At 34.6% G+C, this 12,058-nt stretch overlaps 2 protein-coding genes across 2 annotated transcripts in view; one reads left to right on the top strand and one right to left on the bottom strand.

Annotated features, from left to right (window-relative positions):
* The window catches only part of LOC106873302 (ubiquitin carboxyl-terminal hydrolase 8), a 51,739-nt gene extending 42,011 nt beyond the window's left edge, over positions 1-9,728 (top strand). The window contains exons 17-24 of the mRNA XM_089365831.1: positions 144-248; positions 1,346-1,468; positions 3,263-3,376; positions 4,837-4,979; positions 6,206-6,332; positions 6,491-6,521; positions 7,455-7,543; positions 9,383-9,728. Coding sequence (XP_089221957.1) covers positions 144-248; positions 1,346-1,468; positions 3,263-3,376; positions 4,837-4,979; positions 6,206-6,332; positions 6,491-6,521; positions 7,455-7,543; positions 9,383-9,436 — 786 coding nt within the window. The 3' untranslated portion in view covers positions 9,437-9,728. The remainder of the gene's footprint in view (positions 1-143; positions 249-1,345; positions 1,469-3,262; positions 3,377-4,836; positions 4,980-6,205; positions 6,333-6,490; positions 6,522-7,454; positions 7,544-9,382) is intronic.
* Positions 9,661-12,058, bottom strand: part of LOC106873297 (uncharacterized) — an 18,029-nt gene continuing 15,631 nt past the window's right edge. The window contains exon 9 of the mRNA XM_089365995.1: positions 9,661-11,897. Within this exon, the coding sequence (XP_089222121.1) occupies positions 11,724-11,897 (174 nt within the window). The 3' untranslated portion in view covers positions 9,661-11,723. The remainder of the gene's footprint in view (positions 11,898-12,058) is intronic.

Below are 12,058 nucleotides of genomic sequence, written 5' to 3'. Positions count from 1 at the left end.
ATAAGACATTGTAAGAAGATTGACTGACCTGAGTTGTTAGCTGGTTTAGGATTTTTTGAATCTCTCATACACAAATACATTTTTACTTAGTGTGTAAATATATAAGCTTGTGCACAACTATATGTGTACTATCTATTTTGCAGAATACTGTAGGGAAATATGCACCAATGTTTGCTGGTTTTGATCAGCATGATTCCCAAGAGTTTCTCACATTCTTGTTAGACCAATTACATGAGGGCTTAAATTTGGTAAGTATCTCTCATTCAAATTTTAGTGTTTGCTTTCATGCTCTGATGGCCGTGCAATGTCCAGTGTGCATGTACAACAAAGTGTAAATGTGTTGAGAGAGAAATTGGGTATAAGAGGCATCAGATGTGGTTTGCAAGGGAGAAGACTGTGCTGGTATGTTGACGTGATGTATATGGATGAGGACAGCTGCATATAGAAGTGCTGCTGTCTAACTGTGGATGAACCAGTAGAAGAGGTCGACTAGGAAGATGTGAGATGAAGTGGTGAAAAATGGCCTTTCAGATGTTTAGCCTAACAGAGAAGATGACAAAAGACCGAGATGGTTGGTGATTTGCTGTGCTTGAGATGACCCATCCATCTAAGTAAAAATGAGGCCCTCAAGGCCTGTTGTTTACATCTATGCCTCTGCACAAACTGTCCCTGACAGATCTCTCTCCTACAACTCATCTTCCTAGCATCATCCCCCTCCCTTCACCTATGTTTACCACATTCTGTTCTCTTTCCCCTCTATCTCCCACTCTCCTTTTGCACTCTCATGAATTTACCTGCCCACTCACCTTGTCCCCCTCCTTTGTACCATTTCACTTATATTCATCTGTCTCCATGTAACTTGATGGTACACCCTGACACATCTTCACTATCTATCTTTCTTTCTCTCTCTCTCTCTCTCTCTCTCTCTCTCTCTCTCACGTCCTCCTTCTTTTTCCACATTAAGTGGTTGGCACTAGGAAAAGTATCCAACCATAGAGACCAAGCTTAAGTAAACATTTGAGCTCATCAGACCCTGTCAAACTGTCCAATCCATACCAGCATCGAAGATAGACATTAAACGATGATGTAGCAATATCGTTATGATGAGGACAACAACGATGATGACAATGACAATGATGTCATCATCATCACTGCTGCTACGTGGCCGGAAGTGAACTTCTCAAGTCATGCCTGAAACTTATGCGTGTGTCTATGTGTGTCATTCTTTCTTTGAATTACATTGAATTAATACAGACCTTTAGAAGTTTCTCACTTTTCAGTTTTATTTTCTTGTATCTGTAACTTCCTGTAAATATTTCTCTCTGTTTTCTGACATTTCATTCAGGTAACTAAACGTGAACCGGTGCCAGAACAAGAAAATGAAAACCTTCCAGAGGATGTTGCAGCAGATCTTGCATGGGAGTCATATAAAAAATTGAACAAATCCATTATAGTTAATTTATTTCAGGTATGCTAGCAGATATCTTAGTTGTAATATTTTCATATTTAAACTTGCTACTAAGGATGTTTAGCAGCCAAGTCAATACACATTTAGCAGGCCTATGACCAAAATGCAGTTGTGACCAAAATGTTTATGGAACTTCATTATTCAATGTGTCTTCCTTTTTGTAAGATGGTTGGGTATAATTTGAGGGAGATTTGGTTGCTATTCCTAGAAAGTTGGGCAGTCACACATTGAGACTCTCTTCTTGGCTTGTTTCTGCTAAGGTTTATCCAGCAAGTCGAGATATAAGGGCCCACAGAATATGGGGCTTCTATACCCAGTGTCAACAAATAGTCTTTTGTGTGCCACAATTTAATTTTTGCTTACTTAAACATTGCTAGTGATGAAAATTTGGGGTTATGTGAAGCTATTTTTATATGTAAGATATGATATAATAACATGTAGACATCATCATCATCCTTATCATTTAATGTCTGTTTTCCATGCTGGCAAGGGTCAGACAGTTTGACTGAAAACTGGTAAGCCAGGGAGCTACACTAGGTTCCAATCTGGTTTGGCATGGTTTCTACGGCTGGATGTCCTTCCGAATGCCAACCACTCCAAGAGTGTAGTGGGTGCTTTTTATGTGCCACTGGTACGAGTGCCAGTCAAAAATACAAAAGTGAGCCTTTACAAAAAAACGTTGCTGATCCCTGTTCTAGATTATTAGCCATAATCTCATTTCTTGTCATATGTTGTACTGCGTCTTTAGACAAGGCAGCCAACTTTATTTGCATAAACAGATAAATTGTGACTGTTTCCAGATTGTAATATGTATAAAGAACCTCATTTATTGCCTTTCATCCAGGTGGTAACTTGTAATTGTTAATTTATAAAAGTATTTCGTTTTTTGAAGTTTTAAGTTGTGACAATAGTTGCAAAAAAAAAAAAAGAAAAAAGAAGCAAAATAGCCATCAATTATGAGACTCATTGTTATCAAATTACATAACTTAAAATGTGCTGCTACACTATTTTCCTTGTTGAATTATTTTTTTTAATTGGTAATTTTGACCTTCAATAGTCTTTCATAAAGGAATAGTTAACCTTTTACAATGATATCCAGTGGTATCATTCCATGCAAATGTGTGAATTTGAAAAGATGTCCAGTCTACATCAGCAAAGTGAAATTTTTATAAGCAATAAAGGAAATACTCATGAAGACATGTATTCAGCAGCTGCAGTTTCCTTGTTTAAATATACATGTGTGACAAACTGCTACTAGAAATGTAATATAAAACTCAAGAAGTGTACACTTTGATGTATGCTGACTAATGAAAAAGATGATAATTTTGAAAATTCTTCTAAATATGGATATGGTGATGAATAGGCATCATATATTTCGCTTAAAATTTTAAGAAATATTTTTTCAGACATGACCTAACAATGTTATGCAATTGTTAAGGAAAAAAAATAATTCATTTTAATTTCACAGTTGTTGGGAGAAACCAATAATAATTACTATCTGTAACTGTTTTAAGTATAAACTTTGTTGTCAGTGAGTTATGGTGATGAAATGATGAAAAGAATTCTTCTTTAGCTGATATAATTATATAGATATTAAAGGCATTATTAGTTTAGGGGCAAAAGGTTTTATATTAACACAGGAAAATGATGAAGTAATGTTTTTTTCCAAGGAATTTTGTGTTAAACAGTGGTCTGGACACTGCTAGTTGAAAGGGTTAAACAATGACTTGTTGAAAAGTGAAAACTCTGTTTATGTGGTAATTCTTTAAAAGCTTTATATTTGTTACTTTTTAGGGCCAATTAAAATCTACTCTTTGCTGCCTTGCTTGTAAGAAAGTGTCAATTACATTTCAAACCTTCCAGTACCTCTCCTTACCAATTCCTACAACAACTAAATGTAAACTTCAGGTAAGATTTCATAGAAACATTTTAAAATTCTTAATGGTTCAGAGTATTCTTGAATTTTTTTCTTTCTTTCTCTTCTCAAAGAATATTTTGGAATTGTGAATTTTGAATTGAATGATTGTAACAACTCAGCATTGGAGTAACATTACTCAATAGAGTGTGTAGCTTGGAAATCAGGGAGGCTCTCCGGGTTGATCCACCACTCCCCCCACATTGAGGGGTCATAACTCTGATATTACAGCTGTGATTAGAATGTTGCAGGAAAGGATCAGAAGACAAATTTTTCAAGCTGAGCCAACTGGCAGGAGACCTAGGAGTAGACCAAGAATGAGATGGTTGAATATTCATAATATCAGTTGGTTGTGTTTGGGGACCCAGCAGGAATGTGTAATGACTGTTGCTTCTAATAGGACCCTAAAGAAGACTCTATCCCACCACAATCCTCCCAGGAGGCAGAGAAAATGGATGGATGGATAGTATTGTGGCAAGGACTCTTAACTACATGGCCCAAGTCTACTTAGCTGTGAATGGGTACTTATCCAAAGTACACATCACTGCCATAGCATTTCGGCTGGAAACCCTGTAATTAATGGGTGTTTTTTGAACTTCAAAGGTGGGTTCAACTCCTGTATGGGCATAAATTTTAACAATTTCTCCACTAGTGTAGCATGATGTTTAGTCAGATATTCTACAATTATGCTTGCTTCAATGCAGACTATTGAAAATGTGAACCACTTTTGATCATCTCAAGAAACTGACATTATACAGAAGTACATTTAACTGTATAAATGCTTACTTAAAAACTTTCATTCAAACTTTTGAATTTGTTAACCCATCAAACCTATACTGGATGAATTTTATAGATGAAAAGCAAGGGAGGAAAAGCAATTATTCAATCACATTAGCATAATCAGGGGTTCAGTTTCTTGTATCAGGCAATCAATCTTAATAGTTTCTCATTTTTTTTCCAATATATAATAATACCTAATTTAGGTTCAGTATCAGCAGTTTGGGGCTAAGGGCTCGTCAGTTACATCAACCTTAGTACATGAGTGGTACTTTATCTTAATGACCCCCACCCTCTAAGGATGAGCGGCAGAGTTGACCATGGTGGGATTTAAACTTAGAACCTAATAGAACTGGAAAAATACCTCTATTTATTTGTCACATGTTCTAATGATTCTGTTGATTCATTGTCCTTTTCTTCAAGTATACAATGGTATTAATTTTGTAATGTATGTATACTGTAAATGGTAAACAAGTTTATTTGTATTTTGATTATTTTAATTATTTAAAAAAATCACCAGATTAAGAAGCCATGTATTCCGAGTTCAAATTCTGCTTGAGTTGACTTGGTTTTTCTTTTCTCTATAAAATAATCTTGTATCACACTGGAGCTGTCTGAATCAATTTTGTTCCCTCTTCAGCAAATTAGTAGCAAAATATTTTCTTGTTCACCCCAGGATTGTTTGGAGTTGTTCTTAAAGGAAGAAGAAATGACTGGAGATTCTCGGTGGAATTGTCCTCAATGCAAAAGGCAGCGAGATACAGTGAAGAAAATGGATATTTGGAAATTACCTCCTGTTTTGCTTATTGGTTTAAGTCGGTATGTGAGACTAAGTTTTGATAGTTTTCAAAGAATAGAAAAGTACTTGAAGAATTCTTAGCTAGCCTTTTATTCTCTGAAAATGAAACAAACATTAGTTTTGAAACTTATAAATAACAATTAAGGCTACTTTTTAATATTATGTTTTCTTGTTTGCAAAATAAAGGTCAGGTCTTATTTTAACCTCTGAAAATCTTGATAAGAAAGTTTAATTGATCGCTACAGAATCCCTTAAAGAAATTGCTGAAGTTTAATATCACCATCGTCATTTAATGTCTGTTTTCCATGCTGGCATGGGTTAGATGACTTGACTGCAGTTGGTAAGTTGGAGAGCTGCACCAGGCTTCAGATATCTGTTTTGGTTTGGTTTCTATGGCTGGATGCCCTTCCTAGCACCAACCACTTTATAAAGCATACTGGGTGTCTTTTATGTATTACCAGCATGAGTGCCTTTTGTGTTACTGGCACAGATATATCTAAAGATAATCTAATTTGGACAAAATTATAAATGAATACAAACGATCTGTATCAATCATGGGCAAACAGTGGGCTGCAGGCCTTTCTGAATGGCAAGACTAAATGAGTTATGAGAGATGAATATATTTATTTCACTAGTTGATATCCATAGGATGACAGCTGTTTTGCAGCTTTCATCATGTAATAATAATTTATATTCAAGTGTATAATAAATTATTTTACATGTCTACACTAATATGCCTGCTATACATGGCATACTACTATTGTACGTTTACAAATTAAGGCAGATATTAAAGGCTAGTTCTTCAGATCAGCAAAACATCCTGGTTACATCAATTTTTCAACTCTGTTATATACATATGAAAGTGATCTTTATAAAATAGGAAGTTTATTGAGGCAGATTTTCTGTGATTGGATGCCCTGTGCAGTGGGACTGAACCTGAAACTATGTGGTTAACAAACACATACATACATGCATGCATGCATACACACACACACACACACACGTGCGCGTGCGACAGGATCCCACACAGTTTCTATCTGCCAGATTCCCTCACAAAGCTTTGATTGGCCTAGGACTATATTAGAAGGCACTTTGCTCATGGTTCTGTGCGGTGGGACTGAACCTGAAACCACATGATTGCAAAGCGAGCCTCTTAAACATACAACCAGGCCTAAGTTTCTCCACATCTATTATTACTGTTGCTGTTTTTCTGTTGCCACTGTTGCATTATTCTCCTTGATTTCAGGTTCTCTCATGAAGGTGTATGGAGACATAAACTGAATACATTTGTAGACTTCCCAACAGAAACTTTGGATATGAGCAATTATGTGTGCAGTAACTCAAAGTCGCTTTACCAATTATATGCAGTTTCGGTAAGATATTTTTTTAACATTTAAAATCTAAACAAATTTTTTAAATATCATTACCATTAACCGTGTATTTAAAAAAAATCCAAACAAGGTTCTTTAATTCCATTTTTATTTAACCATGAGAAACTTTGTTTAATTCTTATTCTTTTGTTCTCTTTTAGAATCATTATGGAACCATGAAAGGAGGACATTGTAAGTATTTGTTTTTGTCCCCTCTTCCACTCAGTGATTCTTCATCCAGTATAAGATTGCAAACCAGGGTCATTTGTATGATTAAATTAGATTATTATTTTTCTTAATAAAATGTGAATCATTAACTATTAAAAATGTCTGCTCCCAAACATAGTAAATAATAATAAATTATGTTCTGTAACTTGTTGAATTGTTGGGGGCCTCACTAAAAGTTTCATCTTAAGCAGTAGACCAAGAGGGCATTGCCTGTAATAGCACTGCTTTCTTGAACATCAATGAATAATTTCTGCTCAATACTGCAAGCTAAGAAAATTATACTTCTTGATGGTTCTGTTTATAACTAGGTGTATTGCACCAGAACCTTTTTCTTAAACACAATACTTTGCTTCTGGTTGGTGACAAACAGTCAGTCATTGTAGTGATTTATACGAGGGGGTGCTGAAAAGTTCCTGGCTTTGGGTGAAATTAAATAGAAAGATCAGTTAATTATGATTTTATTCAATGTATTCCCCTCTCAGATTCACACACTTATTTCAGTGATCCTTTAGTTTTTCTAAGCTCTGTAAAAGAACTCAGAAGGTTGGGCCTCCAACCAAGCCTTTCATGACACTCTTATAGCCAGGAGCTTTTCAGATGTGAAAATTTTAGTAAATATTTTGGACTGTTTTTTAAGCCCTTAGCATTCACATTGTTCTGTCAAATTAAATGCTTATTATTTATTCACATTGTTTTTAATTAAATTTGCTTTATCTTGTGAGCGTTAAAATTTTGATGATGTAATAGTATATTTTTTGACTGACATTGTAGGGTAGGTGTGAAAGGCTGGATCTTGTTTGTTTGAACATAAAACACGTAGAATATCTGGGCCAGGTATGGCCAGATTAAATGCTAAATGATTAAAATTATTTCCACTTTTCCCATTTTTGTTTTTAGATATTTCATTCTGCAAGAACCCGTCATTAAGAAAATGGTACAAATTTGATGATCAGGAAATCTCTGAAATGACTGGACCAGAAGTAAAGGTGAGTCATGAAAAAAAAAAAGAATTAAAGACTAAAAATATATTATTCATTTAGATTAAACCATAAAATATAAGACACTACATTTCTCAGGTTCAAACATTGAAATAAAGCAGTCTATTATACCCTTGATTAATAAAGTTTGTTTGGGTAATTGATAATATATTTCTGCTTTCTTAATTTGTTGGCTGGCACTTAAGCAAAGAAAGTACCTACATGCTTTAAAATATTTGTTTTTAAAATTACATGAAAATGTTCAAATTTACTAATCCATTTTCTGTTGGTTCCAAATTTTCATACAAGACCAGTAATTTCAAGGAAGGGGCAAGGAGATTATATTGACTTCAGTGCTTAACTGCTACTTATTTTATCAACCCTGAAAGAGATGAAAGGCAGAGTTGACCCCAGTGGAATTTGAACTCAGAATGTAAAGACTGATAAAATGTTGTTGAGCCTCTTGCCTGGCATTCTAATGGTTCTGCTAGCTTCCCGCCTTCTAATCCATTTCATATTGACTTGAAAAAATACATCTAAAATTATTACCTCTGCCTTAGCAAAAGTGGAGGTATTGTTTTCAGTTGTATTTGTTTGTCCGTGGACAAGATATCTCAAGAACTACTGGATGGATTCGGATGAAACTTTCAGGGATGTTTGGCCTCATGACTGGCGCAAACTGATTAGATTTTGGGATCAGTCTGGTACTGGACAAGGATTCTGGATTATTTTTCCTTGGTCGGGTTGATTTTTAGTATTCTCACTTGTGAGAGCAGTCAAGTTTATTTCAGATAGTCTCATTTTAAAAATCATCTCTGGCTAATTGTTGAGAGGATATTGGTGTTGCCTTGGTGGAGGTTTGCACTCTCTGACTGCTCTTGTTAACATTGTCATCATTAAAAAAAGATCATGATAATCTGTTATTCTTTTACTTGTTTCAGTCACTGGACTGCAGCACTGCATTGAAGGTTTGAGTCAGTCAGTTCAATTCCTGTAGTTATTTTAAATCTGGTACTTATTCTGTCAATCTCTTTTGCCAGACTGCTAAGTCACAGGTTGCAAACAAGCCAACTTTAGTTGTCAAGCAATGAGAGATAAGCACAAGTGCATGTGCATACACGCACACACATGCGACATGCTTTTGTGCAGTTTCCATTTATCAAATTCACTCACAAGGCATTGGTTGGCCTGGTGCTATTGTACAAGGCATTTGCCCAATGTGCTCTGCTGTGGGAATGAACCCGAAACCACATGGTTGCAAAGCTAACTTCTTAACCACACAGAAACATAGGTTTTTTTTTTGTTTATTTTGATTCACATTTTTGTGTCCTGAATTAATTTAAGCTAGCCAACTCAACCATAGCTGATAACATATCAACTATGTTGTGCCCCTTTTTGTGAAGACAGAATTATCTGTTACTTGTTTCAGTCATTAGACTGCAGCCATGCTGGGGCAGTGCCTTGAATAACTTTTAGTTGAATGAATTGATCCCACCCCCATATTTTTTTCTTTTAAGCTGGGTACTTATATTGACCTCTCTTGCCAAACCGTTATGTGGATACCAACACACGTGGTTGTCAAGCAGTGGTTGGGGACAGATACAAGGACACACACACACATATCTATTTATCTTATCTATCTATCTATCTATCTATCTATCTATTCCATTTCATCCTGCGCTACCCAATTAAGTTCGTTTGATAGCTGCAAAGCTCTTTCTATTTATATGTATAAGAGGCAAATTTAAGTGTGTATAACAGGAAATAGGAAAAGAAAAGAGGTCCTATTTTGTAATTTTGCTAAATGCCTTAACTGTTACTTCAATAATATTTGTTTCCTTCTTTCAGACATCTGCTGCTTTTGTCCTGTTCTATTCCAACAAAAATTTCTTCAAAGACTAAGAGATGGGAGTTAATTGACATCATGAAGGTCCTTTTTTTTTAAGTAAAAAAGGACCAGAGTAAGAATGACAACACAGAGTGAAGATAACAATTTCATCTATTTGCAAATAATGTTTAGAAAAAAAACTTTATGCAAATATCAATACTTGGAGAAATGTCTGGAGGATGTATACATCTGTGGAGAAAAATATTGTAAAGTTAATGCAGTGAAACAAACAAAAAAGAAATTTTAAATATGTTTTCATTTTTATTCCAATAAATCAAATAAAAGAATTATTTGATATAATAAAAAGATTTTTTATTTTTATTTTTTATTTTATTTAATTATTCTATTTAAATTATTTTTATTTCCAGAAGTTTTTTCAAAGTATAAAAAGTTTTAAAAAACTTTTTTCTTTTTCTAGTTTCAGTTATTGGACTGTGCCCTCTTTAAGTGGTTTTAGTTGATTATATTGACCCAGTTCTTATTTCAGTCAAGTATATGTGTTAGTGGTTGCTATTTGTCAACCTGCTAAGTTACAGGATATAAACTGTAAAGCATAAACAACAACAGTTTTTTGTCTAGTGTAAGCATGAATACAGAAAACACAGACAGACACACATACCAAGCTTCTGTAATTTCACATGGACCAATAGCTTAGAAGTGGATGTGTACATCTCTATATACATTTGCCTACGGTGTCACAGTGGGGATCAAACCTTGAAGTATTTGGTTGTGTAAGAAACTTATATTAAAAATGCAGAAGGAAAATTAAAATAGAAGTGACTAAGTGAAATATAAAATGGCTTTAGATAAGTTGAAAAGATTATAGGATTCATATGTTATCAGGAATTTTCAGTGGTGAGGAGAATGTAGATAATTATCTTGGTGTGATATTGAGAAAATGGAAAACTAAAAGTGTTATTAGAACAAATATTGATGATTTCTAGTTAATGAAAATCCTCACTAATTATCAACCATCACAGACAGGCCTAAGCATGGCTGTATGGTAAGAAGTCCACTTCCCAACCACAAGGGTATAGGTTCAGTCTCACTGCATGGCACCTTGGGTAAGTGTCTTCTACTATAGCCTTGGGCCAATCAAAGCCTTGTGAGTGAAACTGAAAGAAGCTTGTATATACATGTGTATGTGAGTGTGTGTATATTTGTGTCTCCTTGTCTTGATATCATGTGATAATTGTAAATTGATTGTCACTGTCATAAAAGCAGTATCATTCATTTCCGGTATCCTATGAGAACATGTCTGACCATGAAGAAATATTACCTTGCTTCGAAACAGGTGAATGTTGGCAACAGGAAGAGCATCTAACCATAAAAAAATTCACTCAAATTCAACTCCATCCAACTCATGCAAGCATGGGAAAGTGGAAATTAAAATGTGGAGCCTGGTGTAGCCATCCGGTTGCACCAGTCCTCAGTCAAATCGTCCAACCCATGCTAGCATGGAAAGCGGATGTTAAACGATGATGATGATGATGAATTCTTTAATCAAAATATAACCCAAAATAAACTTATCTGATCTCCTTATCTTTCTGTTCCTGAATTTCAAAAACTTAACACAAAAACTTGCACATATTGAACTTTTGAAGTTATCTGGCACTCATGCAGTTTAAACTTTTGTTATTAATCACAAATGCAAATCAGAGAATCAAGTAAATGAAATCCTTTACATGATTTCAACTATCTGTTGCCTCCTACAATTGTCCTCCAAGGGAAAACCTGTGCCTCACTTTTTCCTTAAAGTTGGAAGACCATTACATTATTGGCCATCACATATTCTATTTTTAAACTAAATCCAGGCCAAAGAGTAAATATTCCATCATATTTTGAAATACTCCTGATGTTGACAATTCATCATTTTAGCATAATAGCTGTCTTGCCAACATGTCTGTCAATTTGCAATTTTTGCATTTTGCAAATTTACAACGGATATGGGAACTAACTTCTCTTTTGTAAATTTTTGAAAACCCTTTAGCATTTAAGCCAGCCATATCCAGCCAAAATATTTTGCCTCACTTATGTTCAAACTGGCCAGATCTAACATTTCACACCTACCCTACAATGTCATTCTAAAAACAAAAAAAATAGCATCATCAAAATCTTGAAGCCAGGAGATAATATATGATTAACTCAAAACAATCTAAATAATTATTACATTTGACCGAATAATCTGAAATCTAAAGGCTTAATCCACTCCTGATTGCATGGAAAAACTGTAAAAAAAAAAGTGTTAAGAGAGTAGTATTATTGAAATGAACATAGTCAAAAGATTAACCAAGCAATAAATTAATTAAGCGATTTAACTATGTCAGTCCATTTGAAGAAATCTTTGTCTAGTAACTGATGGTAGTCTTTTGCAGAGTCTGTCGTAGTTTCAACAGCAGTTTCTTTGTCGGCTGGTTGAGATGGAATTTGGAAACCAGGAACGTTGGGAATCTCTGTTTTCTTCTGTCGGCAACTCTGGAAAGAAAACATTGAAGCAAGCAAACTGATACTTATATTGTAATATTTTTCAATATAAACAAAATTATCATTGTTTACTGCTGTTTTCATTAATATATTTAGTATCTGTAATGATGATAATTTCAGCTGTTATATAACAGTGAATTGTACTTCTCAAT

This window comes from Octopus bimaculoides, chromosome 18 (assembly GCF_046866305.1).
Source record: "Octopus bimaculoides isolate indiv1 chromosome 18, ASM4686630v1, whole genome shotgun sequence".
Taxonomy (NCBI): domain Eukaryota; kingdom Metazoa; phylum Mollusca; class Cephalopoda; order Octopoda; family Octopodidae; genus Octopus; species Octopus bimaculoides.
Note: the sequence above shows the minus strand (reverse complement) of the source record. Positions and strands in the feature narration are given on the sequence as shown.